Below are 25,237 nucleotides of genomic sequence, written 5' to 3' on the forward strand. Positions count from 1 at the left end.
GGCCCAGGGGAGGAAGAATGTGTCTCGGATTTCAGTAGTGAGGAGGACGCACCAAGACCACCACAACTGGACTAGTACTGTTGAATTCGCCAGTGTTCCCAATGGGGGACACACTGTTCCTTCCCCTCCCCACCCCCACCACAGGGTTTGGCTCAGAGTAGTTGGCAGTCCCAGTCCTATTTGGCTGGCAGGGGTGGGGAGGGGAGGCTGGAGTTGGGCAGAGGAGGTGGGAAGAGGACCTGATTGGACGTCTTTGGTGCCTTTCAGGGAGAAAGGAAAGCCTGGGTCCTGCTGGTTACCCAATAAGGGCTGCATCAAGGCAGCATAAAGGGGCTGCGGGGGAGGGGCGCGGGGTTGCTAAGGGTGTGTCGTTGCTAAGGTTGCACAGTGCATAAGGGCGCTTGCCCGCCTATCCTGGCTGCCACAATGGCTGGCCGCAGGGTAGGATGCCTGCCCTCTAGTCGCTTGGACTTGTCCTGGCAACGAATTTATATAATATCTGTGTTAATAGGGCGACCAGCGTGGCTGCTGGGAGCTCCGATCCTAACGCAGATTCTGCACCCCGTCCTGCTGATCCCCGACCCATCCGTCCCCAAGCCCTGGATTTCTCCTTCCCGTGCTCCTGCACTTGAATCCCCTCATGCCCTTCAACCCCGGGCCAAGTCCGGGTTTTTTGATCAACGGCTCATCTCGAGTGTTGGCCGGATGTTGTTCCCGCTGCAGAAGTTTAAAGGTTTCATTCCCATCCGGGATGAATACTCAGGTAAAGGGTTGCCCTCTGCGTCCCATCGATTTGCCCTTCCACACCAGGGATTGAATGACCAGCCGGCAACACATCAGAGGCTCCCAGTTGATCCAATGATAAGATGGACTCAGGATCAGAGTCCACCTCTAGCTTTGTCTCCTAGAGGGACAAGTACAAGTCCAACTTCAGGTCTAGATCAACCTGAAGATCAGACATCTGAAATGCCTGCTCCACCACTAGGTGGACAGGTTCCAAAACTACTAAACTTTATTACTTCTCCTGCAAACAGGAGGGAGGGTCTAGTTAATGTTGGGTCCGGAGCCGCAAGAAGCAGAGACGGGCCAGTCTTGCAAGACAAAAGTTTATTCAGACCAACATGCTGGGGCTGCACTTCTAGTAGATGCAGCGGTTTGTGCTAGTTAGGGCAGCCTTTTTATAGGGCTTGTGTCCTCCAGGCCAGTCACGTTAGTCACTTAGCCTCGCCCGGAGCCACTATCTTGGGATTCGTGTGTCTGGAGACATTCTTTCATTCTTCTTGCCCTTCGTCAGGAGTTACTTTCTGTAGAGTCGTGGGACCGGAGTCGCTATCTGGGCTCTGTGTCAGGGGCTGGAGTCACTATCTACTGGGCTGGAGTCACTATCTGCTGGGCCGTGGGACCGGAGTCACTATCTACTGGGCCGGAGTCACCATCTGCTGGGCCGTGGGACCGGAGTCACTATCTGGGCTCCTTGTTCTCAGCAACTCCTTCTGTGAGCAGGTCCCTATCTTTTAGGCACGTACGTGAATTCCAACCAAACCAACAGGCAGATGTCAGGATGTATGTGACAGGACCCAGGCATAGTACATTATTATATACAGTTCAGGGTCATAAGCATGGTTACAGAAGCAGAACAAAGCGAGGTTACAAAGGTCAAGAGTGGGCTTTAACACAATATAATTTCTTTTAACTTAACAGTTGGAACTTCCAGAAAATCTAAGAAACCTCATCATCGACCACAACAGATGCAGGATGAGGACTTAGATTCCAGTATGGATATCTTTTATCCCGAGGGGAATGAACCCTTGGATGTACTGGGAGATTCAGAGCAACATCCACAGATCCCTCACAAGACTGAATCCTTTTCACCCCAGTCCCAGCATCCAGAACCCTCTGAAGAGCTAGAACAGCTTCCCTTTAAGGCCCTGGAAGCTGAAGTTTCAGCAAGCACACAACAGACCCCAGCTGCACTTCCAGGATTTCCCGAGGAATCGAAACCTTTAGTTCCAGACTCAGATTTGCTGTCCAGTACCCCTGAAGAGGGTGATACTGCTTCAGTCCTGCCAGAAATCCTAGTTCAGCCTACATTGGGTCCTGAGGAAAGGGGGTCTTCAGTACCTCAGGAGATGGAAGCTCAGTCTTCAGAGTCAGGTCTGAAAGCGCAGTCTTTACTGCATCATCAGCCAAATGAACTGTCTCCAGTCCAGAAAGAAGCCCATCTTTCAAATATTTCTACTGTCATCATCAAACCTGCCTATCTGCAGATTACCGAAACTCCAAGAGTCAACAAGAAGGATGAAATTTCAACCCAGCCAGAAACCCTAAGTCTAAGTCACACAGGAGAGACCCGTGAAGAGAATGAACACTCTCTAGCTCAAGAGGTGGCCCAGTCTCAGCCTCTAGAGAGCCCTAAGGGTGACTCTGCCATACAGCAGGAGGCAGTGGCTCAAGCTCCAGAGATCCTTGAGGTGACTGAATCTTCAATCCAGCAGGAATCCCTAGCTCAGCCTCCTGAATCTTCTATGGAGTTGGAAGCTCAACCATTTCTTCATCCTGCGGAAAATCTTCCAACTCCAAATCAGAATGGAACTTCACACTTAAACTTGCCCCGTGTCACTGCTCAGCATTTGAGTGTGACATTTTCCATTTTTTCAGAGGTTGGTGATGAGGTTGAATCTTCTCCAGTGCCACAGGAGGCCCTGGATCAACCGTCTGAGCCATCTGAGGAATCTGTCACTAATCCACCTCTGCATCCCGAAGAGTTTATTACATCTCCACGTCACAATGAATCCCCAAGCTTAAATTTGACATATGTCAGTGCTAAACCTATTGGTGTGACATTTTCCATATCTACAGAGATCAGTAATGAGGATGAACCTTCAGTCCAGCAGGAGATGCAGGCTCAATCTCCTGAGCGATCTGAGGAATCCGTCACTCACCCTTTCCCGCATTCTGAAGAAAATATTCCATCTCCAAGTCACAGTAAAGCTCCACACATCAACTTGCCCAGTGTCACTTCTAATCCTAAGGGTGTGACTATTTCTGAAACTACAGAGGTCATAAATGAGGTCAAACCTTCAGTTCAGCAGGAGGCCCAGGCTCAACCTCCATCCCAGGAGGTCCAGGCTTCATTTCCAGGCCTCTCTGAGAACATGGAATTATCTGGCTGGCAGATTGTATCATCAACCATTTCTGAAACACATAAGTTCCAGAGTGAGATGGTAGCTCTACATTTGGGTCAGACTCTAACTCAGCTTTCGCCAGACAAGGAACCTGCTGAGAAAATGGAAATTTCTTCACCTGTGCAGGAGACCCTCACTCAGCTTTCAGAGTTACCAACAGATATCGTTTTGGCTCAGGCTTCAGAGCATTTGGAAGGACCACTTTCAGCATCAACTCGGCATCCATCATCAGTCCGGGTCACGACTCTCACGGCAGAACCAAGTAGGGAGAGCAAAGCTTCTACGACCCTGAAGAAGACTACCGCTCCCACAGAGCACACTGTGACAAAACCAACAGGGAATGTGCGGACTCATTCAATCGCCACTAAGATTTCAGCTCTACCCAGTCTGGGGGTTTTGAAGACAGTACCTTCTCCAACCACACAAAAGACCACAGGTCAGACTTCTCATCAAAATCAACCTTCTACACACCAATATATAACTGTAACTCCGGAACGCACTGTGAAGACTAAACCCTCGACAACCCTGACAAGTACCAGTGCTACAGAACACTCAGATGTGACACCTATCACACCATCTCTGAGTCCTCATTCAAACCTGAGTGAAGTCACGTATCCACCTATAAACAAGGACGTTCCTGTCACTGAAGACAGTTCAGTTACAGCTCCAACCATGCAAGAGACTGGAGTTCCGTCTTCAAAGGCCCCAAAGAAAGCTGAGGTAACAGTTTCAACAAGTACCACTCTGACAACCCCCACAGAGGGATTGCTGTCAGAACAGGGTCAGCATCAACACACAGATCTGAGTGAACAGACATCTGTAACTTTGGACGAAACGCCACAACCAGAAACATCAAGGACAGCTTCCCTGAGTCACTCTTCAGCCCTATCTTCTGGACGATCTACTTCCGAAAAGGCACATGTAGATTTCCCTGAGCAACTGCAACAGAATGAACACATGACCTTCAACATATGTGAGCTCTGTACCTGCACAGAGGATACCCTCTCCTGCACCGGTCTCAGTCCAGAGAAGAGGCTCCGTAGAGTGCCTGTGCCAGGGCCCAACATCAACAGGACCTTCACTATACTGTAAGAATCACCTTCCCTCTCATCTCTGCATTCTGCCTATTGACGTAGCAAGCCTTTGCTTCAATGTCTTCCTGTATCTGCCTCATCCCCCATGTCCACGTTAAATGATTCTCTCTCTTTTTTCATCTTTTGTCAGTCAAAAGATATCCTCATTCTTCTTATCTGTTGTTTCTTCTTCCCCAGTCTTTTGCTTATAATTGTCCATACTCTCTTTCCTTCACTATTTTTATCTCACCCTCAACCTATCCTTCATCCCATCAGCTGTTCATTTAATTCCTTAACCTTTGTTTTCTCTTTACTCCAGCCTTTTTTTTTTAAACAATAGTATGTTCTCCTTATCTTTTATTGCTGGTGTCACAACATGTGCTATGGACATGATTTCTGGTGCCAGACTACCCGAGTTTGTCATTTGTTAGCTTTGTTTATTTAGCTCTGTGACTCAGTTCCTTTTTCTTTACGTGGAGATTATGGTAAGTTTTCACCTCCTAGTATTTTGATACTTGTTCATTTTGATACTTATGAAATTAGTACCTTTAAACAACTTTCACATTAATCCCTATGGAGATGAGGCCAAGGTGGTGGAGAAGGGTTGATTGTGAGATCTAGCCAGCTCCAATGGCAATCAAAGTAATACTTAAGAAATCTATGTAAATACTTTGGGCCAGAGTGATTGTACAGTAGGTAGAGCATTTGCTTGCACTTGTTCCAACTGATCTGATTCCCCAGCGTCCCATAGGGTCCCCTGAGCACCACCAGAGGTGATTCCTGAGTGCAGAGCCTGGAGTAACACCTGAGTATTGCCGGGTGTGGCTCCCCACAAAACTATAGACTTAAATTGGGAACTAGCATATACATGAATGCTGTCTGTTATTGTTACTTAATCTCTCATTTCAGAGTTAAATTTTTTACATCGACTTTTCATAGAAAGCATCCATTTCCCCCAACCTAGCCACAAGAATATGTCATCAGCTCTTAAACATGATGCTGTTGGGGAGAAAGGGAATACACACAAAAGGAAAGGCAGCATGTCATTAAGCACCAACAGAGGCACAAAAATGCACAGTGTCTCCTCAGTTGGGGAAAACTGCAGAGAGCTGACATGGAGCAACTTTAGCTGGGAATTAGAGGTTGATGGTAATTTGTTAAATCAAGTGTGTGGGGGTGGGGGAAGGGAGAGTAAAGTCTAAGAAAAAGCATAGCTCTAGAAAGTTCTGGGATTTAAAAAACAGGCAGACTAAAAAATATCTGTTAGAGGCTGGAGAGGTGGTACACAGGCTAAGGCATTTGTCTTGTATGTGGCAATGGCAGCTACCATGGTTTGAATCCCAGCACCACGTATGGCTCCTGATCATCATCAGACTGTGGTTCCTGACCACTGCTGGATGTGCCATGCCCTGCAAAAAAAATTGAACTGAGTTAGGAAGTAATGAAAATATGCTTGTGAAAAATCTGAAGTATCAGGTATGGGGTTTGAAATTTGCATTGTGAGGTATAGAGTGCTATTGAAAGTTTTCAAGCAAGAGAGATAAATAAGAATCATTTTAGATTCTATATGTAGAGAAATCTAAGAGGAAAGTTGGTTGAAAAAAGACCAAATGTGCTCTTAATAAACTCTAGGAGTAAAGTGAGAAGGGGCTGAATAAGCGATTGTAGCAAGAGTAGAAAAACATCCTGGATGGGGGAGAGAGCTCAAAAGGCTGAGCACAGGCTGTGCATGTGGGAACCCAGGGTTTGATCCCTGGCACCTCATGGTTCTCTGAGCACCACCAGAGTGACCCCTCCAAAGCACTGAGCCAAGGGTGGTCCCTGAGCACCAGAGGCTGAGCCTCCCCAAAGCCCAAAAAAATACAAAGAAAATCCTGAGGACATTACAAAGAAAGAACCAATCAAAGTTAGTAACTGCCAAGTTGAGGGAGAAGGAAGGAGAAAAATCCAATATGATTGAAGTTTGTGTTCTTATTGAGAGAATGATAATGGTGTTAAGGTGGAAATATAGTAGGTAGGAGGGACAGCCAGTCTGATGAGACACACTGAGTTCCAGGCATCTTTTTTTTTTAATATTTATTTAATTTTATTGAATCACCATGACAAAAGTTACCAAGCTTTCAGGTTTAAATCCCAGTCATATAATGACCAAACCCCCATCCCTTCACCAGTGCACCTGTTCCCCCACCAAGAACCCCAATCTACCCCCCTCGCTCCTGCCCCGCACTAAAGTGGCCAGTGATCTTCACTTTATTCTCTCTATAATTTGGATACATTCAATATTTCAACAGAGAACTGACTGTTATTATTTGGAATTTTCCCCCAACAATCAAACCTGCAAAAAAGGAACCATTTGATAGTTTGTATTCCATTGCTGAAAATGAATATTATAGGATCTCGCGCAGCCGCTTTCGCGTCTAGGCATCTTTTTTAGGTTAAAAAATGATTGATGTGCTTGGCCTATGAAAAACGGTGCATGTTAGGTATGACTTATGTGTTTGGAGATAAGTAATATACCTGTGAAACAGTTACTAATCTGTGCCTTAAACAGATCCCTCAACTTGTGGCCTAGGCATCATAAAGCAGCCAGAAGATTTGATGGAAATGTCCACTAGGTTGATGGCACAGGTTTCTGTTTCAACATTTTCACCTGAAAATGTGTGCATAAACTTATTAGGTTTATATTTGGATTATATACATGTTTGCAGTTGATATACACATGTTGCTGGGGGAAGTTGACAAAACTAGATTCAAAGTGATCCACAGAGTTAGTGGTTAAAACTGAACTCAGGGAGCCAGAGTCACAGCACAGTCATACCAAGGGCTCTTGCCTTGCATGTGGCCAACCCAGGTTCATCCCAGGCACCCCATATGGTCCCCCTCCATCACCACCAGGAGTTTAATTAAAAATTATTGACACAGAAAAAAAATGATAGACCCTGAGTCCAGAGCCAGGGGTAAATCCTGAGCACCATCCCCTCCCCCACCCCCACCCCACACTCCCACCAACTGCATTCATCTATACATGTGTAAATTCATGAACATATTCTCTTTGTTACAATAGGTCAGTAAAGTTAACAGGATAATGTGTGAAAATCCCACTTTCCCACTCTACCACCTGTGTGACTACCGCACAGTAACTCCTGTTACCATCTTGGGTTTTCTTCTACTCTCTTTCCTGTGCATTTTCCCCCCACTGAAGGTCATTCTTTGTGATTTGTTCTTTTCCTGGTGAAGTATGTTGAATATATCTCTCCTCACTAGTCCCCCTCATTTTCTCATTTCCCTAGTCTCTATCTAGAAATTTCTACTATCTCGAAATTTCAACAGAGAACATTGACCAAAATCTTTGGTGGTCTCTGGCAATATTTTTAAATATGTATTTGCTGGTAATTTTATTCATTTCTCTGTATAATTATGAAATTAAACTTTCTCTATTGATTTACAGGAGGAGTTACAATAGGTGTGAGCTTGGAAAAATGACTTACATGCTAACTAGCTGGCATTATTGAGCTACTCCAGGAATTAGGAAGTTCAGATTGTGAGATATTTCAATGTTTGACCAGTGGCCCCACATCATGTCTTTAGTTGGGCAAAATGGGAAGCTGATAGCTGTGGAAAGAAGCTGGTGTTTTCTGTGTTTCCATGATTCTTTTACTTAGCCTGTTCATTCTTTTCCTACCTATTCAAGACTGTAAACTGTGTTTCTTCACAGGAATTTCCAAGGAAACTCTATTTCTTCCATTGATGGAAATACATGGAAGGCATACCCTTGGGTTGAGAAACTGTGAGTATATTCTCTCCAAATATGAATATTAAAAAATAATTGCACCATAAATCCTCCTTAGTGGGACTGGAGCGATAGCACAGCAGGTAGGGCATTTGCCTTGCACGTATGTGGTCAACCAGGGTTCGATTCCCAGCATCCCATATGGTGCCCCGAGCACTGCCAGGAGTAATTCCTGAGTGCATGAGCCAGGACTAAACTCTATGCATCGCCAGGCGTGACCCAAAAAGAAAAAGAAATCCTCCTTAGTATACAATTTAAGATTAATACCTCTGATAAAAGGTATTCTCCTCTCATGTCCCAAAACAACCTCTGTTAGTTATAATGGTTTTTTTCTTTTAAAAATTTTAGTTTACCAAGATCCTATTTAAAATGTCTTTTTGTTTTCCATTCTATAACAAGTAGAGTTAATTTTATGCACACACATACATATGCATATATAAGAATCAGAAAACAGACCACCAAAAAATGATTGATAGCAGTTATAAGGTTTTTTCTTTGAGTATATTAAATATCGCATGCAATATCTTTAGCCTACTTCTCCCTCTGGGAGAAACTGGCAATCTTCTGAGAGTTTCCTGCCCACATGGGACAGCCTTGCAAGCTTCCCATGGTGTATTCATATGCAAAATCCAGTAACAAGCTAGATCTCATTCCCCTGACCCTGAAGAGCCCCCAGTGCAACACTGTTAGGAGGGCCAAGTCAAGATGGACTTCTAAGATCTCAGGGAAAGGTCGAAATGAGATGTTTCTGAGCCCGCCCGAGAAATCGATGATTAACGGGATTTTGTGATTCTTCATATTAAATAATACATATTGGTATATCTAATAACCACCTGTATGTCTAACAACTAACTTCAAATTTTTGATAAAAAAACAAAAGTTTGAGATGTCTATAGTAAATGCAATGTGAAAAGTATCTATGGTTTCTATTAGAGGCCAAATGAATGATATTGCTAATCTGTCATTGTCGGTTGACATTCATAATGTGAGAAATGACCATTTTAGGGCCAGTGCGATAGTACTGCGGGTAGGGTGTTTGCCTTGCACATGGCCTACCTGGGTTCACTCCCCAGCACCACATAGGGCCCTCCAGCCCTGCCGTTAGTGATCCCTGAGCACAGAGCCAGGAATAAGCCTTGAGCACAGCCAGGTGTGAGCCAAAATCAAAACCAAAACCAAACAAACACTGTTCCAGTGTGTTTATTTTCATCCAGGCTATGAGCCTTAGACCTAGAGAGAAAGTCTACAAATAGAAATCGCTTGCATACTTTGCTAAGTGTTAAAAAAGTGGAAATTCTGGATTTTTTTCTTTTTCTTTTTTTTTTTTCAATTTTGCTTTAGGGCCACACCAGTGGTGCTCAGGGGTTACCCTTAGCTCTGAAAGGTGGAATTTTCTAAACAAAAGGGGACATTGGAGCAGGGAATCCAAATCACAATTGGTAAGAACTGTAGGTTTCCATCATGGGAATCCCCCAACAGACAGTAAGAGCTTTCCAGTTCTGGGGCCAGGGATGGTGGCAGACAGTGTGGTGAGACGCCCTTTGACACTTGATGGGAAGGGAAGCCGAATTTCAAGTCTTTGTTTGAAAATCTTGGTTAGCTTTCCTGCCCTCTGGTCCTGCCTGTCCAAGAGAACCCAAGTCCATGGACCAGGACAAACTCTGCCTCTGGAAAGGCTTCTTTGCTTTGCAGACGGCTGATCAGAGTTTGATCCCCAGCACCCCATACGGTCCCTTGAGCAGCACCAGAAATGATCCCTGAGTGCAGAGCCAGGATTAACCACTGAGCACTCCTGGATGTGGCCCCAAAACAAAACAAAGCACCAAATAAACCCCAAAATAACAAATGCTCATTAAAGTCAGGGGTGTGTGACAGAGGAGGGTGTGATTGGTAGGGCCACACTAGGGTCCTCTATGAAGCTGTGTTTCTTGTAAGGAATATGTCTTGGGGCCTTTGCTTTACTGTTCTTTCGTGTTGGGGGGTGCACAGCCACTGGTTCTGGGCTCAAAGTTTACTCCTGGGGGATCATATGGTTGCCCGGTCTGACCCAGGTAAGCCATGTGCAAGCCAAGTACCCCTCCCACTGTACTATTGCTCTGGCCTCAATCGTTCTTGAGTGTTTGTCATGTGCATTTTGTGCTCATTTTAATTCCCAGAACAAAAAAAATTAATGGTGTTAAGTTTCAAAGGGTTTTCTTTACAGACTTAATTTCATTCTTCATGGGGTATCCAGAGTAATGTTTGGGAAGAGAGGAGGGAGTGGCAATTCTGTGGTTCTGGTGTCACCCAGAATTTAGATCTGACATTTTGTGACCTAGAGAATATGCTTTGTAGAGGTTATTTGGTGAGAAGAGTCAATAGCTATGTTCGTGTGCATGATGGATAGATATCAGTGAGGAAAAAGCAAAGAGCCTAAACAGAGATCACTATCCCCAAGTAAAATAAGAATTGGGATCTTTAGAAAGCACCATTATTATGTGTAAGAATTAGTCCTATGTAGTAAATAGTCATAGTTATTTTGCATTTTGGTCCAGAAATAATTTTTCCATTTCTCAGAATCCTCAGTGACAATTCTTTGACTGAATTACATAAGGATTCATTTGAAGGCCTGCTATCCCTCAAGTACTTGTAAGTTAATCATTTATTTATGAGTTTCTAGATCTGTTGTTTATAAAACAAAGGGTGTACAAGTTAATCTTTATCATTTCTTCCAGCAATACAATTCTATAGTTTTATGATTCTAGCATTAAAAACCTTTCATGTCATTTCTGGCACTAAATTACATTTGCATGTACATATATATATAAATACATATATGTACATATATAGAAAAAACTTTAGGCTTACTCTTCAAGCCCATGTTCTCCCTGGATCATATACTTTTCTTACTTGTCCCCATGACTCTTTGCTTTTTCTTCTCTGGAGAATTCCAGGTTATCTCGTGAACACATTCTTTCTCTTTCCCACCCCTCACATCTAAGAAAGTTTCTTTCAGTATAAACTATCTTGCTTCACAAGAGTTTTTTTTCAAACTTTACTATATAAACCTAAAGTAAGTGCTAATTTACCATCTCCTCTGTGTCCATGTAGAGTTCCTTTATGTCCCCTGAATCCAATCCAACACATGGTCCTGTTTTACATAGCCCATTAACTTAAGAATTGTTTTTGTCTTTAAACTTTAATAATAAATGAAAAGTACTTATATTTGCATCACCCATGTAAACTTAACTTAGAGTGCTAGTATACCATCTCCTCTATGTTCATATAGAGTTCCTTTATGTCCCCATGGATCAAAACCAATGCATGGTCCAGTTTTACATAGCCCATTAACTTAAGAATTGTTTTTGTCAGCTGGGGAGATTGCACAAATGTTGAGTGTGATGCTTAGCAACAGGAGGCCCAGGTTGGTTTCCCAGCAGAACGAGGTTCTGGGCTCCCCATTCCCTGACCCCCCAGTAATGTCCCTGAAGTAGCCCCTGAGCACTACTAAATAAAAACAAAGATCTATGCAAATATGTTCATGTTTTTATTTTTTAATTTTTACTTATTTATTTATTTATTTATTTATTTATTGTTTTTTGGATCACACTCAGCGATGCTCAGGGGTTCCTCCTGGCTCTGCACTCAGGAAACTCAGAAATTACTCCTGGCAGTGCTGGGGGGACCATATGAGATGCCCGGGATCAAACCCAGGTCAGCTGCCTGCAAGGCAAACGCCCCACCCACTGTACTATCGCTCCAGCCCCATGTTCTTTTTTTTTTTTTAATTTTGTGTATGAAGCAAGACAGCTTTTATTAAAACTTATTTAGAAAGATGTGAGGGAGAGAAATTAAGAAGTATGTGTTCAAGAGAGAACACAGGCTCTCCAGAGTGGAAATAAACAAGCAAAGAAACAGAGAAAGAAGCAGGTGAGATATTCAGGGCTTGAAGAGCAAGCCCTGAGGACTTTCAGGAGGTGCTTTTATTCAATTCTTCCAAAAGGGTTGTTCTTTCCTGGAGTTTTGCATACTAAAACTTAGGCTGGGTGTTGTCACAGGAATGTCTTGCACTGTTGATGTTCTCTTTATAATCTCATGGATTCTTGTGTAACTTCTTTTCTGGGGGGACCAGCCTTTTCTGGGTGGGGCCTTGGATTTTTGCATCCTGGTGGTACCTCAGTTTCTCTTCCAAGAATTCAGGATTTGCATTTCAAATGATGTGACCATCAAGCCCTTGAGTTATTTTGGGGCTAGGGAATTTCTTCTTTACTATTATTATTCCCCCAAAGTACATCTGCCAGCCTGCACCAGCAGGAAAGGGAAGGCAGTCCCAACCTCATCACAGGCATCATGGGTCCACTGCCTGTCCCTTGCAGGAAAGAACTTAAAGAGGTGCAACAGTGAAGCAGGTTAGTTTTTATTGAATGAAACGTGCTGAGGAAGATGTGGGAGGAGAGAAAGGAGGGCGATGTTGGAGAGAGAGCACCGGCTTTTCCAGAGTGCAAGTGAATAAGCCAAGGAACATAGACCCTAGCAAGCGAGACACACGGGAGAGCACAGCTTGAAGAGCAAGCTCAAACTATGCTTGTGTTTATAAAGTTGATGTTTGTGTTTTTCTGGAAATGAAAAAAATCATAAAAATATGCTCTGCAAAATCTAGAATATTATTATTTTTAAATTTCTAGCCTTTATAGAAAACTTTTAAAAGTTGGCTTAATAAAAAATTATTTAAAAAATGAAAATAAACCTGAATTATTGAACAAGAAAATAAAGAACTTGAATGCCATTGGCCCAGATTTTTTAAAAAAAAACTTTAGTTTTCTCATTGTGATTTGCAATGCAACATTCTAACACCCTATGTCAGCATATTTCCAAATTATCTAGAACTTAAACAAACATTTAAATATGAAATACTTGGCTAAAACAGTGATTCTATAGCAGTAGTATTAAGAACATGGGAGATTATCACGAGGAGAGTTCTGTTGTAGGAATTGTTGGGCTATTGTCACACAGACATCTTGACAGAATCTTGTAAAAAGAGAGTAGGAGAAAGGTAGAACACAGGAAAAACACCACAATGCTCTCAGAATACCAAAAAAGAGGGTAGACACCTAGACCCAGGAGTTGTAAGCCAGGGCTAGCATGCAGAGCTCCCTCGTGCCCACCTGTGCTGGGTCACTCAGGCCTGCAGTAGATCACTTGGAGGGCCTGTTAACCCCCCACCACAGTTCCCGCTCCAGCTGATTTGGAGTAGGTTGATTGGAGAACAGGCATCTTCAATCAGCTCCCAAGTGAGACTGGTGTTTGAGAACTATTTGGAAAGTTAATACATGACGGTGTGCATTGTGGGTCAGAAAAGGAAAGCCTGGGACTGGAGTGATAGGACAGGGGTAAGGGGCTTGCTTCTGCACATGGGTGACCCAGGTTTGATCCCCAGCACCATGCAGGGTCCCCTGAGCCCCCCAGAGTGATGTGTGTGCAGTCAGGAGTGAGCCCTCAGCACTGCTAAGGAAGGGAAGAAAGGCAAGAAGGGAGGCAAGAGGAAGAAGAGGAATGAGTTTGAAGATAGTTATACCCATCTTAGTCATATGTGAAAGAACTTAAGTAGAATTCATAGATATAAAACAGTCAACTGTAATCAAATAAAAATTCAGCACTGTGATGATTTTGTTTGTTCCACCACTGTACAATGAAAGCAGTGAAATTCATGGAATATTCAGAAAATATAGAACCAAAAATTCAATTTCTATTATGATAGAAAAGTTTAATTCTAGGGGCTGGAGCAATAGCACAGCAGGTAGGGCGTTTGCCTTGCATGCAGCTGACCCGGGTTCAATTCCCAGCATCCCATACGGTTCCCCGAGCACCGTCAGGAGTAACCCCTGAGCATAGCTGGATGTGACCCAAAAAAAGCAAAAAAAAAAAAAAAAGTTTAATTCTAAATTAAGTTCTGGCTGAAAGGAGTAACTTCATTTCATATTATATGAAAATGGGCCATTTTTTAGCCTAGAAAACAGCTAAATAGGAATGCATATAAACGTGAGATTATTCATATGAATATTTGAAATAATTATATTAAATATAGTAATTTTACATGAAGATAAAAAATTGAACTCCATCTGTCATTGAGAACATAAAAATCACCGAATCAATTCTCTGCTCTGAGAAAAGTTGAAGTCCGATATTAGAACCAAGTAATCACACATTTTATTCATGAAGATTTGTGGTTGAACTGAAAGCAAGGTTAGGAGTTCTGGAACATTCAAATCTACTCATTCAATATTATTTTGACTTCTACTGGTTATTCCTAAAATTAGATATTTGGTAGTTAATTGAAGAAATATTTTCCTTTTCCTTTTCCTAGAGATTTATCCTGCAATAAAATACAGTTTATTGAAAGGCGTACATTTGAAGAACTACCATATCTGCAGTATATGTAAGTTAAAAATATGCTTCATTATTTTTGGAATTTTTAGAACACTTAAATGTCAGATTCTGTTATTCATTTGAATATTATTAGAACATTATAAATAGCTATGAAAACTGTACAGCAAATCCATTTTGCCTGTAAGTAAGGATTACTATGAGAATTACTAGTCAGAGCAATGTGAACAATAGAACCGTGGCCCTCAACCAGGATGATTTTGTACCCACATGACCCTTGATAGTGCCTTGAGGGTTTTTTTTTCATTGTTTTAATTGTCAGATCTATAATGATGCTGTTGGTACCTAGTGAGCAGAGGCCTCCAGATACACTGCTGAATAGCTACAATGCACTGGACAGCCCCCCCATAACTATCCAGCCCCCATGTGGCAGTAGTGCTGAAGTCATGAATCCCTGTTATAGAGAAATTAATTATTTGTTAAGCATTTGCTATTTTGTGTCTAATGCCCCCACAGCATCATAAACATCAAAGAATAAACCTTAAGCTTATGTCTTCCACAGTGATGTTTAGCGCATAAAATGTTGTGGTTCTATGAATTAAAAGTAATACTGGGTGTGACCCAAAAAGAAAAAGAATATTATTTCTTCTCTTCTTCCTCCTCCTCCTCCTCTTCTTCATCCTCCTCTTCCTTCTTCCTTCTTCCTTTCTTTTTCCTTCCTTCTTCTTGCTCTTCTTCTTCCTTCTTCCTCTTCCTCTTCTTTCTCTTCTTCCACTTCCACTTTCTCTTCTACTTCCTCCTCGCTTTCTTCTTCCTCCTTCTTCCTTCTTCTTTCTTCCTCTTATTCCTCCTTTTTCTTCTTCCTTCTTCTGTCTTCTTTCTTTCATGTTCCTTCTTCTTCCTTCTTTTTTTTTTAACTTTTTGGGTTACACTTGGAGACACACAGGAGTCACTCCTGGCTCTGCCCTGAGAAATTACTCCTGGTGGTGCTCAGGGGACCATATGGGATGCTGGGAATCGAACCTGGGTCAGCCGCATGTAAGGCAAACACCCTATCTGCTGTGCTATCGCTCCAACCCCTTCTTTCTTCTTTTCCTCCTTCCTTTTTCTTCTTTCTTCTAAAAACTGCTGCTGCTTTTATCTTTTTTTTCTTTGTTTTCTTTGGTAGGAATCTTAGTTGCAATTTAATCACCGAACTGAGCTTTGGAACGTTTCAGGCCTGGCATGGAATGCAGTTTTTACATAAGATGTAAGTCAAAAAGCAGATAAGTATACATAATAACACTGTGCATAAAAGCATCATGCAGTCATTATTACCTAACTGGTATAAGGCCAGTGTGAACTCTAGTAAGTATGTCTTGAGATCCAGTTCTTTTTGTTCAAATGAAGAAACTAAGGTACAAAGAGTCCAAGAGATTTGCATGACACCTGGCATGCTTTGCTTTTTTTTATTAATGATTATTGGAGCGAGCACTAACAGAAACGTATTCGTTAGCATTGTCTTGTGATTCCCACTGGTACGGCGCTGAACTGTGAATGAGGCTTTAAATTCCCAGTTTAATTCCAACTTTGGTTCCTGTTCATGTGCAAAGTTCCTAACCACTTAAATGTATGCAACAAAGAGCCGGGAAGAACTAAGTATAACAGTTTTTACTGGGAGTTGGCTGGGAAGGAGAGTTATGGATTCATTCCTAGCTGGTAGCTTCTTTTACATGGTGAAGCCAAAGGGTTCCTGAACATCTATCTTAGCATAGTTCCCTCCCTAATACTCTAGAACATTCTTTTGAAGAAAAAAAAATATATATAAATATATACATAAAGTGAATTCACTGTGGTCACTATAAAGCTTTTTTTTTTTTTGGTATTTGGGTCACACCTGGCGATGCACGGGGGTTACTCCTGGCTCTGCACTCAGGAGTCACCCCTGGCGGTGCTCCGGGGACCATATGGGATGCTGGGAATTGAACCTGGGTCAGCCCCATGCAAGGCAAACGCCCTACCCCGCTGTGCTATTGCTCCAGCCCCAGTCACTATAAAGCTTTGAGCTGTGGTAAAAGGTGGTAAAAAGCTATGGTAAAAACACTCCATAGACTTCGCACCTGGCAGTGCTGGGGAGGGATCCAGGATCACTCCTGGCAAAACTAGCATCACACTGGCCAGCTGAGCTAGAAGGCGGCCATGGGAGGCACCTGGAGTTCTGTGGTGTGGTGGGATCAAACTCTGGGCTTATACATGGCAGACATGTGCTCCATCTCTGAAACTATCTCTGTGACCCCAAAAGTGTTTGTGTTACATCAGAGTGAGTGAAAAGCATTCATCAAACATACATTGCTGGGGGCTGGAGCAATAGCACAGCGGGTAGGGCATTTGCCTTGCACACGGACGACCCGGGTTCGATTCCCAGCATCCCATATGGTCCCCTGAGCACCGCCAGGAGTAATTCCTGAGTGCAGAGCCAGGAGTAATCCCTGTGCGTCGCCAAGTGTGACCCAAAACGCAAAAAACAAAACAAACAAACAAAAAAAACCAAAAACCAACATTGCTATTGTCTAATTTCATTATACTTACTTTTCTGATTACTCGTGTGTAAGAAGCGTGTGGTTCTATACCCTTTGGGTGAAAAGGTCCCTCTGATTTCTCTCTGATTTGATGTAACACAAGCAGATCAAAATTCAGATCAGAGGCTTAAAGGGAATTCTGTACTCAAGCGGAAGATCCTCCTTTCAGTTTGACTTTGAAAAAGGGTCTTCACCTGCTTGTGTTTCAGAAATCCAGTTTTACACAGCTTCCTGCAAATTAGATGAAGGAAGGGCAGGAAGGCAGCTCGGTGATTCTGCATGGGTATAAACCTGAGTTGATACCCGGGCAGACAGGTTTGATGAGGCAGGTGAGGGGTTGGAATGTGTCTGGGTCGGCATCATGGTTCCTGCACGTGCCCACCTGTAGCAGCTCCCCTTCACCAATCCTTAATTGACTGACAATGTGGGAAAGAACCCTGAAGACCAGTTGTCTTTTTTTACTTTTTGGGTCACACCCGGCGATGCACAGGGGTCACTCCTGACTCATGCACTCAGGAATTACTCCTGGCGGTGCTCAGGGGACCATATGGAATGCTGGGAATTGAACCCGGGTCGGACACATGCAAGGCAAACAAACGCCCTGCCCGCTGTGCTATCTAACTCCAGTACTAACTGTGCTAACTCCAGCCCAGACCAGTTTTGTAAGGAGCAGGCTTTGAGATTATAGTCACCTCAGTGCCTTTAATGCCACATTTTTACTAAGCATTTTATTATAACAAGCATCACAAGAACCCCAGTTTCGGTATAGTTTTGTAGGAGACAGTGGGGGCAGGGGGAAAATGGCATCTTAGTTCATAAAAATTAAGACATTCAAGAACATTCACAGAGTGCCATTTCTTCTGAGTGTCAGGCCTATCTATATGGAAGAATAGAGCAGGGTGTTTGTCACCAAGAACCTTGAGTACTGGAAGAAAGAAGACAGATGCTGGTGGGAAAACATGAGAGCCCTACTGCTAGTGCAGACAGCAGGGTAACAAGATAGTGGGGTGACACTGGAGATAATGGTGGGTGGTGTACTGAGAAGGACTCATCATGAATGAGGTTGAGGAGACAGCTCAGAGAGCTGGAGCCTGAGCTTTGCATTGCCAGCAGTCACTCCCATTCACACCTCCAAATGTGGTCCCCAAACAATGAGAAGAAAACCCAACGAATTTATAATGGAGAAGGTGATGATTTACTTGTATTGCATATATTGAAATTTTACTCTCAAATGAGAGAAAAAGGTAATAAAAGAATCATAGATATCTGGAAAGAAGTGATCATCCCAGTCATGTGATTTAAATAGAACTAACTCTTAAGATTAATTCAGTCACCTCAGCAGATTGTCATGGAGTCTGGGGAGATGGTGCACACTCTAGGTGCTGGAGTCCCAGGTTCAAGCCCCTGCACGACATGGTTCCCCAGCACTGCACCGAGTAAGCCCCAAACACCAAGTATGGCACTACCCACCCACCCCAGCACCGAATGTGTTGGGGCCCGAATGTGTTGGGGGGTGGACTCCTTTCTTTGGGGCCCAATCTTTCTAAATGACCAAGCTCATTCCTTTCACATACAATTTGCCTGCGTGATCAAAACTCTGTGTCTGGAGCACAAGTACAGTGGGTGTGTGACTTGCCTTGCAAATGGCTGACCTGGGTTCAGCCTCAGCACCCCACATGCTCTTCCTGAGCACAGCCAGGAGTAAGCCCTGAGCACCCTGCTATGTGTGGCCGAAAAACAAGAGGAAATAATGTTACATCTCTTTCCAAAGGCAAGGGATGCTGGTCCTTCAGTTAGGTCTTTTTATTACCTATCTGACAAATGACTGGGTTGATTGGAAACTGCGTTGATCATAATTTACTCCCTGCATTAAATAGATCTGGGGAAAGGTTGAAGTGAGAACCAGATAGAGCTCAGTGGGCTGAGGGCATGCCAGGTGTAACCCAAACCTAAGCACAAACAAAACAAAAAGACCCATCTGAGGTGAATTGATAAGGAATTAAAGGAAGCTGAACTCCAAACCTTACTTGCAAGATCTCAGGGAAGATCCCAACAATTTTTATACTCATAATTTTGCATTTTATTTATTTTGTTAAACAGAATTTTGATAAACTAGATGAAATTCAGGGCCCACAAAAACCTTAATTCTTCCTGGGTTCTGGGTAATTATCACTCAGTGAGTTTCTTGAATGAAACATCTATATTAATAAACATTGAGTGGTGAGTACATTATCAGTTGAATGAAAAACAGATCACCTTCAATATGCCATAATAATTTGTAACTGTAAATTAATAAATTTTCCATAAATTGTCAAAATATTAATAAGATGTCATTGTTTTTGAAAGGGTGATAATCACATCTCTTACAGATGAAATCAGGAATGAAGTATGTTATGGAAATCCTACAGTGTTTGCTAATCCTAAATGTTCAGTATCTCTTTTCTTCTTTTGTTTTTGTTTTGGGGCCATACCTCCATGGTCAGGGATTGTTACTGGCTCTCCTCTCAGGAATTACTCCTGGCGGTGTCTGGGGAACCATATGTGATGCCAGGAATTAAACCCAGGTCAGCTGTGTGCAAGGCAAACGCCCTACCTGCTGTACCTGCTGTACGATTGCACCAGCCCCAACTATCTTTTTTTTTTCCCCCTTCTGAATTTCAAGTGTTTCTTCATTCACCTACACAGGTCTAGACTGATGACTTGTTTAAAAAATTCTTTGTCATTTCATCGGTACAAGTTCCATGATTGTAGCAACTGCAGACTTGACAAAGTAGAAAGGCGATGCCTTACTCAGACAGAGCAGTGGACACTCTGGCTTGTTTGTGGAACATCAGTATTTTGCCAAGACATAAGTACTAAGAGAGAACAAAGGAAACCCAAACCTTGTTCCTACTGACCGCTTGACCCCACTGTGGAGATTGTCAGTGAGGTGGGGAGCTGCACTGTGAAGGCAGACGGAGCTGGGGTCACCGTGAGGCCCTCACGCTCTCCCAGCCACATAGCATAATGGCCTGTCTTTAGATGAGTGTCCACACGAGAGCTTACTCTAAGGCATTGTTATCACTTTGGGGTATGTACTGAAATCCTGGCAGCAGCTTCTCACCGTTCAAAAGCTTCTACCTTAAAGAGGAAGACTGCTCAGGACCTTGGAATGGTTTAGGGGTGACTGATTTCTTTGTTATTGTTAGAAAATTAAGTTTGTCACATTCAGCAAGAACTGTCTACCAAGTGTGTCTTTTCCTTCCCATCCTTATAGGGAGATATCTTCTATTTCAACTTAGTACTGCTGCTGGAGCACTGTAGGGGTCACACCTGAGCACCACCCAGATGTGGTCCAGCTGTTCCCTTTAGTCTTCCGCTGCCCCCCCCCCAGCCCCAAACAGGTTTTACCTTTCCTCCTCATCTTTATTGTTGCGAGATGTCTGAGGGTCATACACCCTGGCTGTGATGCTCATATTCAGTTGCGGTGCTCACCGGAAATCCTACATCAGGGCCAGGCATTTGCCCCCTGGGACGATGTTTGCTAAAGGCCTCTGTGCTTTTGGGGGCGGGGAGCTCACACACACGGCCACCAGGGGTCGCTCTTCTATTCTATTCTATACAAGAACATTCTAAGAGCAGTGTTCACACCTGTGCTTGTCAGGGGCGCCACTTCTTGGCATGGTTCTTGTGCACCATTTCTCTTTTATATCAAAGATCAGCAAAGACCTTCGTTGCCTGAATTTCAAAGTGGATTCATGTGTCTCTTGGGGGTCTTGCTTTTCCTGAGACTGAACTCCACCGTGCCCACTGGCAGAGAGCCATCTGCTCAGCCACAGTGACCTGGGATGGAAGCCACTACAGGGTCTGTGGTCCCTAGCAAGAGGACAGTGTGACTCTGTCCCCAACTAAGTATCCATGTTCGTTCAGGTATCCTGGGGGATTGGGGGACAGACATGAAGTCCACTGTGTGCACATCTCTTTTTTTTAAAATATATTTAAAGAACCACGATTTACAAAGTTATTGAGAGTTGGGGTTTTGTTTGTTTCTTATTGAATCACTGTGAGCTACAGTTACAAAGCTTTCATATCTGAGTTTCAGTCATACAATGATTGAACACCCATTCCTCCACCAGTGCACTTTCTCCACCATCAATGTCCCCAGTATCTTCCCTCTCCACAATCCCAATCCCCTCCCCGCCTCTATGGCAATGTTTCCCATACTCTCTCTATACTTTGGGGCATTATAATTTGCAGTATAGATAATGAGAGATCGTCGCATTTGATTTTTTTAATCTACTTTCAGTACACATCTCCCATCTCGAATGATCCTTCGAACCATCATTGACTTAGTGATCCCTTCTCTATTCCAGCTGCCTTCTCTCCCAGCTCATGAGGCAGGCTTCCAACCCAGAGCAATATTCCTGGCCCTTCTCTCTACTCTCCTTGGTTATCAGTCTCATGTTATTTTATATTCCACAAATGGGTGCAGCCATTCTTTGTCTGTCCCTCTCTTTCTGACTCATTTCACTTAGCATGATACTCTCCATGACCATCCACTTATAAGCAAATTTTATGACTTCATCTTTCCTAACAGCTGCATAGTATTCATTGTGTAGATGTACCAAAGTTTCTTTAACCAGTTGTCTGTTCTCGGACACTTTGGTTGTTTCCAGATTTTGGCTATTGTGAACACTGCTGCAATGAACACACAGGTGCAGATGTCATTTCTACTGTGCTTTTATGTACCCTTGGAATATATTACCAGAAGTGGTATTGTGGGCTCGTATGGAAGCTCAATTTCTAGTTTTTTAAGGAATGCCCATATTGTTTTCCAAAGAGAGTGGACCAGTCGGCATTTCCACCATGGTTGTTAGGTTTTAGGCATACAATATTTTGACACCAATCCCACCACCAGTGTTCCTACACTTCCCTTCACCAGTGTTCCTACACCCAATCTGCCACATTGACAGGCACATTTCAAGGTTCAGTGGTTATAGTTTATTTGGGGGGGGGGCAGGGGAGTACACCCAATGGTGCTCAGGGATTACTCCTGGCTCTGTACTTAGGGGTTGCTCCTCACAGGCTCAGGAGACCATATAGGTTGCTGGAGATTGAAGCCAGTTCAGCCATGTGCAAGGCAAGAGCCTTACCTGTTGGGCTGTTGCTCTGACCCAGTGGTGGTTCTTTAAGGCTCATGTTTTCAGTGTTGAGCCTGTGCTTTGGGTAGAGAGCTATACCACTTTCCCATATCATTGGTAAAATAAAGCCCTGGCCCTTGTTCCGCCCTTTATCTTCTACCACCTGTTGATTTCTTTGCTTTGCTCTCATTCTCCTCCCTGTACTCTGGGGTCAAGACTGATCTAGCCATCCTCTTCTACTGCATTGCATTCCCTCATCCAGTTATTCTATCTACCACAGAGAAGTGAGATCATCCTTTATCTATCCTCATCTGACTTCACTCAATATGATGTCTTCTGGTTCCTAGCAGGTTGCAGCAAATTACACGATTTCATCGTTTCTTGCAGCTGCATAGTATTTCACTGCATATCTATTCCACATCTTCACAAACCTGTCGTTGGACACCTACGCTGATTCCGTATCTTAGCTATTGCACTGAGTGCTGCGAAGAATGTGTGTTCATGTGTCCTTTTGAATGTTTTTCTATCCTGAGGTAGCATACTCAACAGTGTTTCCACACCTTTTAGTAGTGTTGCCTGCCAGGGATTGGGCCTCTTTTGTTGTGATGTTAAGGTGCTTCTGACTGACTGCAGTGCAACTGGTAAACAATTGCCAGGGACAAGGAATGGCAGAGCTGCAAGACTCAGACCCCCCCAGAGCTGCCAGGAATCTCACTCAGCCAATGTGGTGACACGGGGGATTGAATTCCAGGCTGAATGCTTGCAGTGAGGGGGTCAAGCCGGAGTCCCCAGATAAGATCTATTTCAAAAGGGCATTTGAAGTAATACTGCCTGGGGCCAGAGAGATGGTACAGTTGGGAGGGCACTTGCCTTGCACGTCACTGACCCATATGTAATCCCCAGCACTGAATGTGCTCCCCAGAACACCACTGGGGCTGATCCCTTAGTGCACAGCCAGGAGTCAGCCCTGAGCACAGCTGGGTGTGGCCCAGTAACCCAAAGAAAGGTTTTTGGTCACTGAAAGAGATCAGTCTTTTTTACTGTTTTTGGACTATACCCTGCAGTGCTCATGGGGTGCTGGGCCTTGAGGGGGTGCTTGAGGGGGGCCATGTAGTGCCATGAACCTGCCCACCCCACCCCCTTGGGCAAGGCATTTACACCAGCCCTTTTTGGTTTGTTTGTTTGAACCCTCTTTTTGTTGATTTTTAAATAGGATTCTCCAATAATGTCCAAAGGACCTAGGAACCAATTATGGTGGTGCTCACGGATCTGATTATACCAGGAGTCAAATTCAGCCCCTCGCAAATGCCAGGCATCTGCTCTGCCACTTTGAGCGAACTCCCCAACTCAGTCATGCCCTCTGAGATTGATAAAAACTGTTGCTCCTTTATTTGCCGGGCTGGGGATAGAACCTCAGATTTTATTCCTGCAAGACAAGTGTTTTACCTCTAAGTCATACTTCTTAGTCCTTTTGCCACAGTTTACTCCATAAAGCATAAAGATAAGGTCATGAATATAAAAGAGGCAATGAATGAGCTAGGTGTGCGCATACATTTTAAAATGCAGAAGAAGTCAGCCAGAGAAAGTACTGATATGCAAAGCATGTGCTCAGGTGCCCCTTCCATTTTTCGACTATGAATACTCATTTTTGAGTATTTACACGTTTCCATTTTTCTTGGACACATATCCAGGTATTACATTGCTGAGTCTTTGGTAACTATGGCTAACTTTTTTGAGGGACCATCAAGCTTTTCTGCAGTGCCTCTTTTTATATTTTCACCAGCAGTGCATAAGGATTTCAATTTCTCCATCACCCTGGTTGCACTTTTGTCTGCTTTTAGCCATCTTACTGGGTATGAAGTAGTATCTGATTGTGGCTTGGATTTATGTTCTGCTAATGGCAAGACATTAACTATCTTCTCATGCTTATTATAGTCATTTTAAAATTCACTTTGGGAGCTGTGAATTTTAAGTGCCCTACTCACTGTACACCCATCTCCCCCACTCCCTCCCCCACGCCCCCTCTGCCCCTGTACCAGGCGCTTTCTCCAGCCATCTCATTGTCCTACTGTTCCCCTCACTAACTTATCTCCCACCTCTGCCCCAGTGGCAAGTTTCCTACTGAAGATCAGTTCAGCTCTTTGTTTCCGTGGCATTGGACATTTGAGGTTCCCCTACAAAGTTTGAGATAGATGGTTCTGAGTCCGTTCCTCTCCCTCTGACTGATTTCACTCAGCATGAAACTCTTCAGATCTATCCACATTGCAGCAAATTGCATGACTCTATCTCCTCTTATAGCTGGGTAATATTCTATTGTGTATCTATACCATAGTTTATCCAGTCATCTGTTTGTTGGTATTTGGACTGTTGCCATATTTTGGCTGTTGTATATAGTGCTGCAATGAACCTAGGAGTGCAGACGTCTTTTATGCATTGTGCTTTTGGGCCCTTAGGATATATTCACAAGAGTGGAATTTCTGGGTCATCACTGTATCACTGTCATCCCATTGTTTGTCGATTTACTCGAGCGGGCACCAGTAACGTCTCTATTCCTCTCAACCCTAAGATTTTAGCAGTCTCTTCTTACTTGTCTTTCCCAATGATTGGAGGCTCTTTCAGGGTCAGGAGAATGGAACCTATCGTTACTGTTTTTGGCATATCGAATACGCCACAGGTAGCTTACCAGGCTCTGCCCAAGTGGGCAGTATACTCTCGGTAGCTTGCCGGGCTTTCTGCGAGGTATGTATATACTGTCATCCCGTTGATCAATGATTTGCTTGAGTGGGCCCAGTAATGGCTCCTTCATCCTAGTCCTGAGATTTTAGCAGCCTCTCTTTACTTGTCCTTCCCAATGGTGCCTCATTAGAGGCTATTCAGGGTCAGGAGAATGAGACCCATCATTGTTACTGTATTTGGCATATGAATACGCCACAGGGAGCTTGTCAGGCTTTCCTTAATGGCAGTAAACTCTCAGTAATTTGCCAGGTTTTCCAAGAGGGATAACTAGGCTATCAGATGTTGTGTGATTGCATCTGCACGCTTCAGAAAGCTTGGTTTTATATTCTCTGGATGTTTGCATTGAAGGGATTACATGGTGTGTGTGTGTGTTGGGGGAGATTTCTGGGTGTGACTGTCTAGCTACTGGAAA

General features: G+C 43.5%; 1 protein-coding gene across 7 annotated transcripts in view; it reads left to right on the plus strand.

Moving 5' to 3' along the window:
• LOC129406494 (leucine-rich repeat-containing protein 37A3-like) overlaps positions 1–25,237 on the plus strand; it is a 128,682-nt gene that overhangs the window by 79,970 nt on the left and 23,475 nt on the right. For 5 of the 7 annotated variants that reach the window (XM_055144478.1, XM_055144480.1, XM_055144482.1 and 2 more), the window contains 5 exons: positions 1,702–4,273; positions 7,974–8,045; positions 10,605–10,676; positions 14,392–14,463; positions 15,580–15,660. In XM_055144478.1, coding sequence (XP_055000453.1) covers positions 1,702–4,273; positions 7,974–8,045; positions 10,605–10,676; positions 14,392–14,463; positions 15,580–15,660 — 2,869 coding nt within the window. Of the gene's footprint in view, positions 1–511; positions 764–1,701; positions 4,274–7,973; positions 8,046–10,604; positions 10,677–14,391; positions 14,464–15,579; positions 15,661–25,237 lie in introns of all 7 variants that reach the window. The other 2 variants (XM_055144477.1, XM_055144483.1) reach the window with 1 other exon arrangement.

This window comes from Sorex araneus, chromosome 7 (assembly GCF_027595985.1).
Source record: "Sorex araneus isolate mSorAra2 chromosome 7, mSorAra2.pri, whole genome shotgun sequence".
In the NCBI taxonomy this organism is placed as follows: domain Eukaryota; kingdom Metazoa; phylum Chordata; class Mammalia; order Eulipotyphla; family Soricidae; genus Sorex; species Sorex araneus.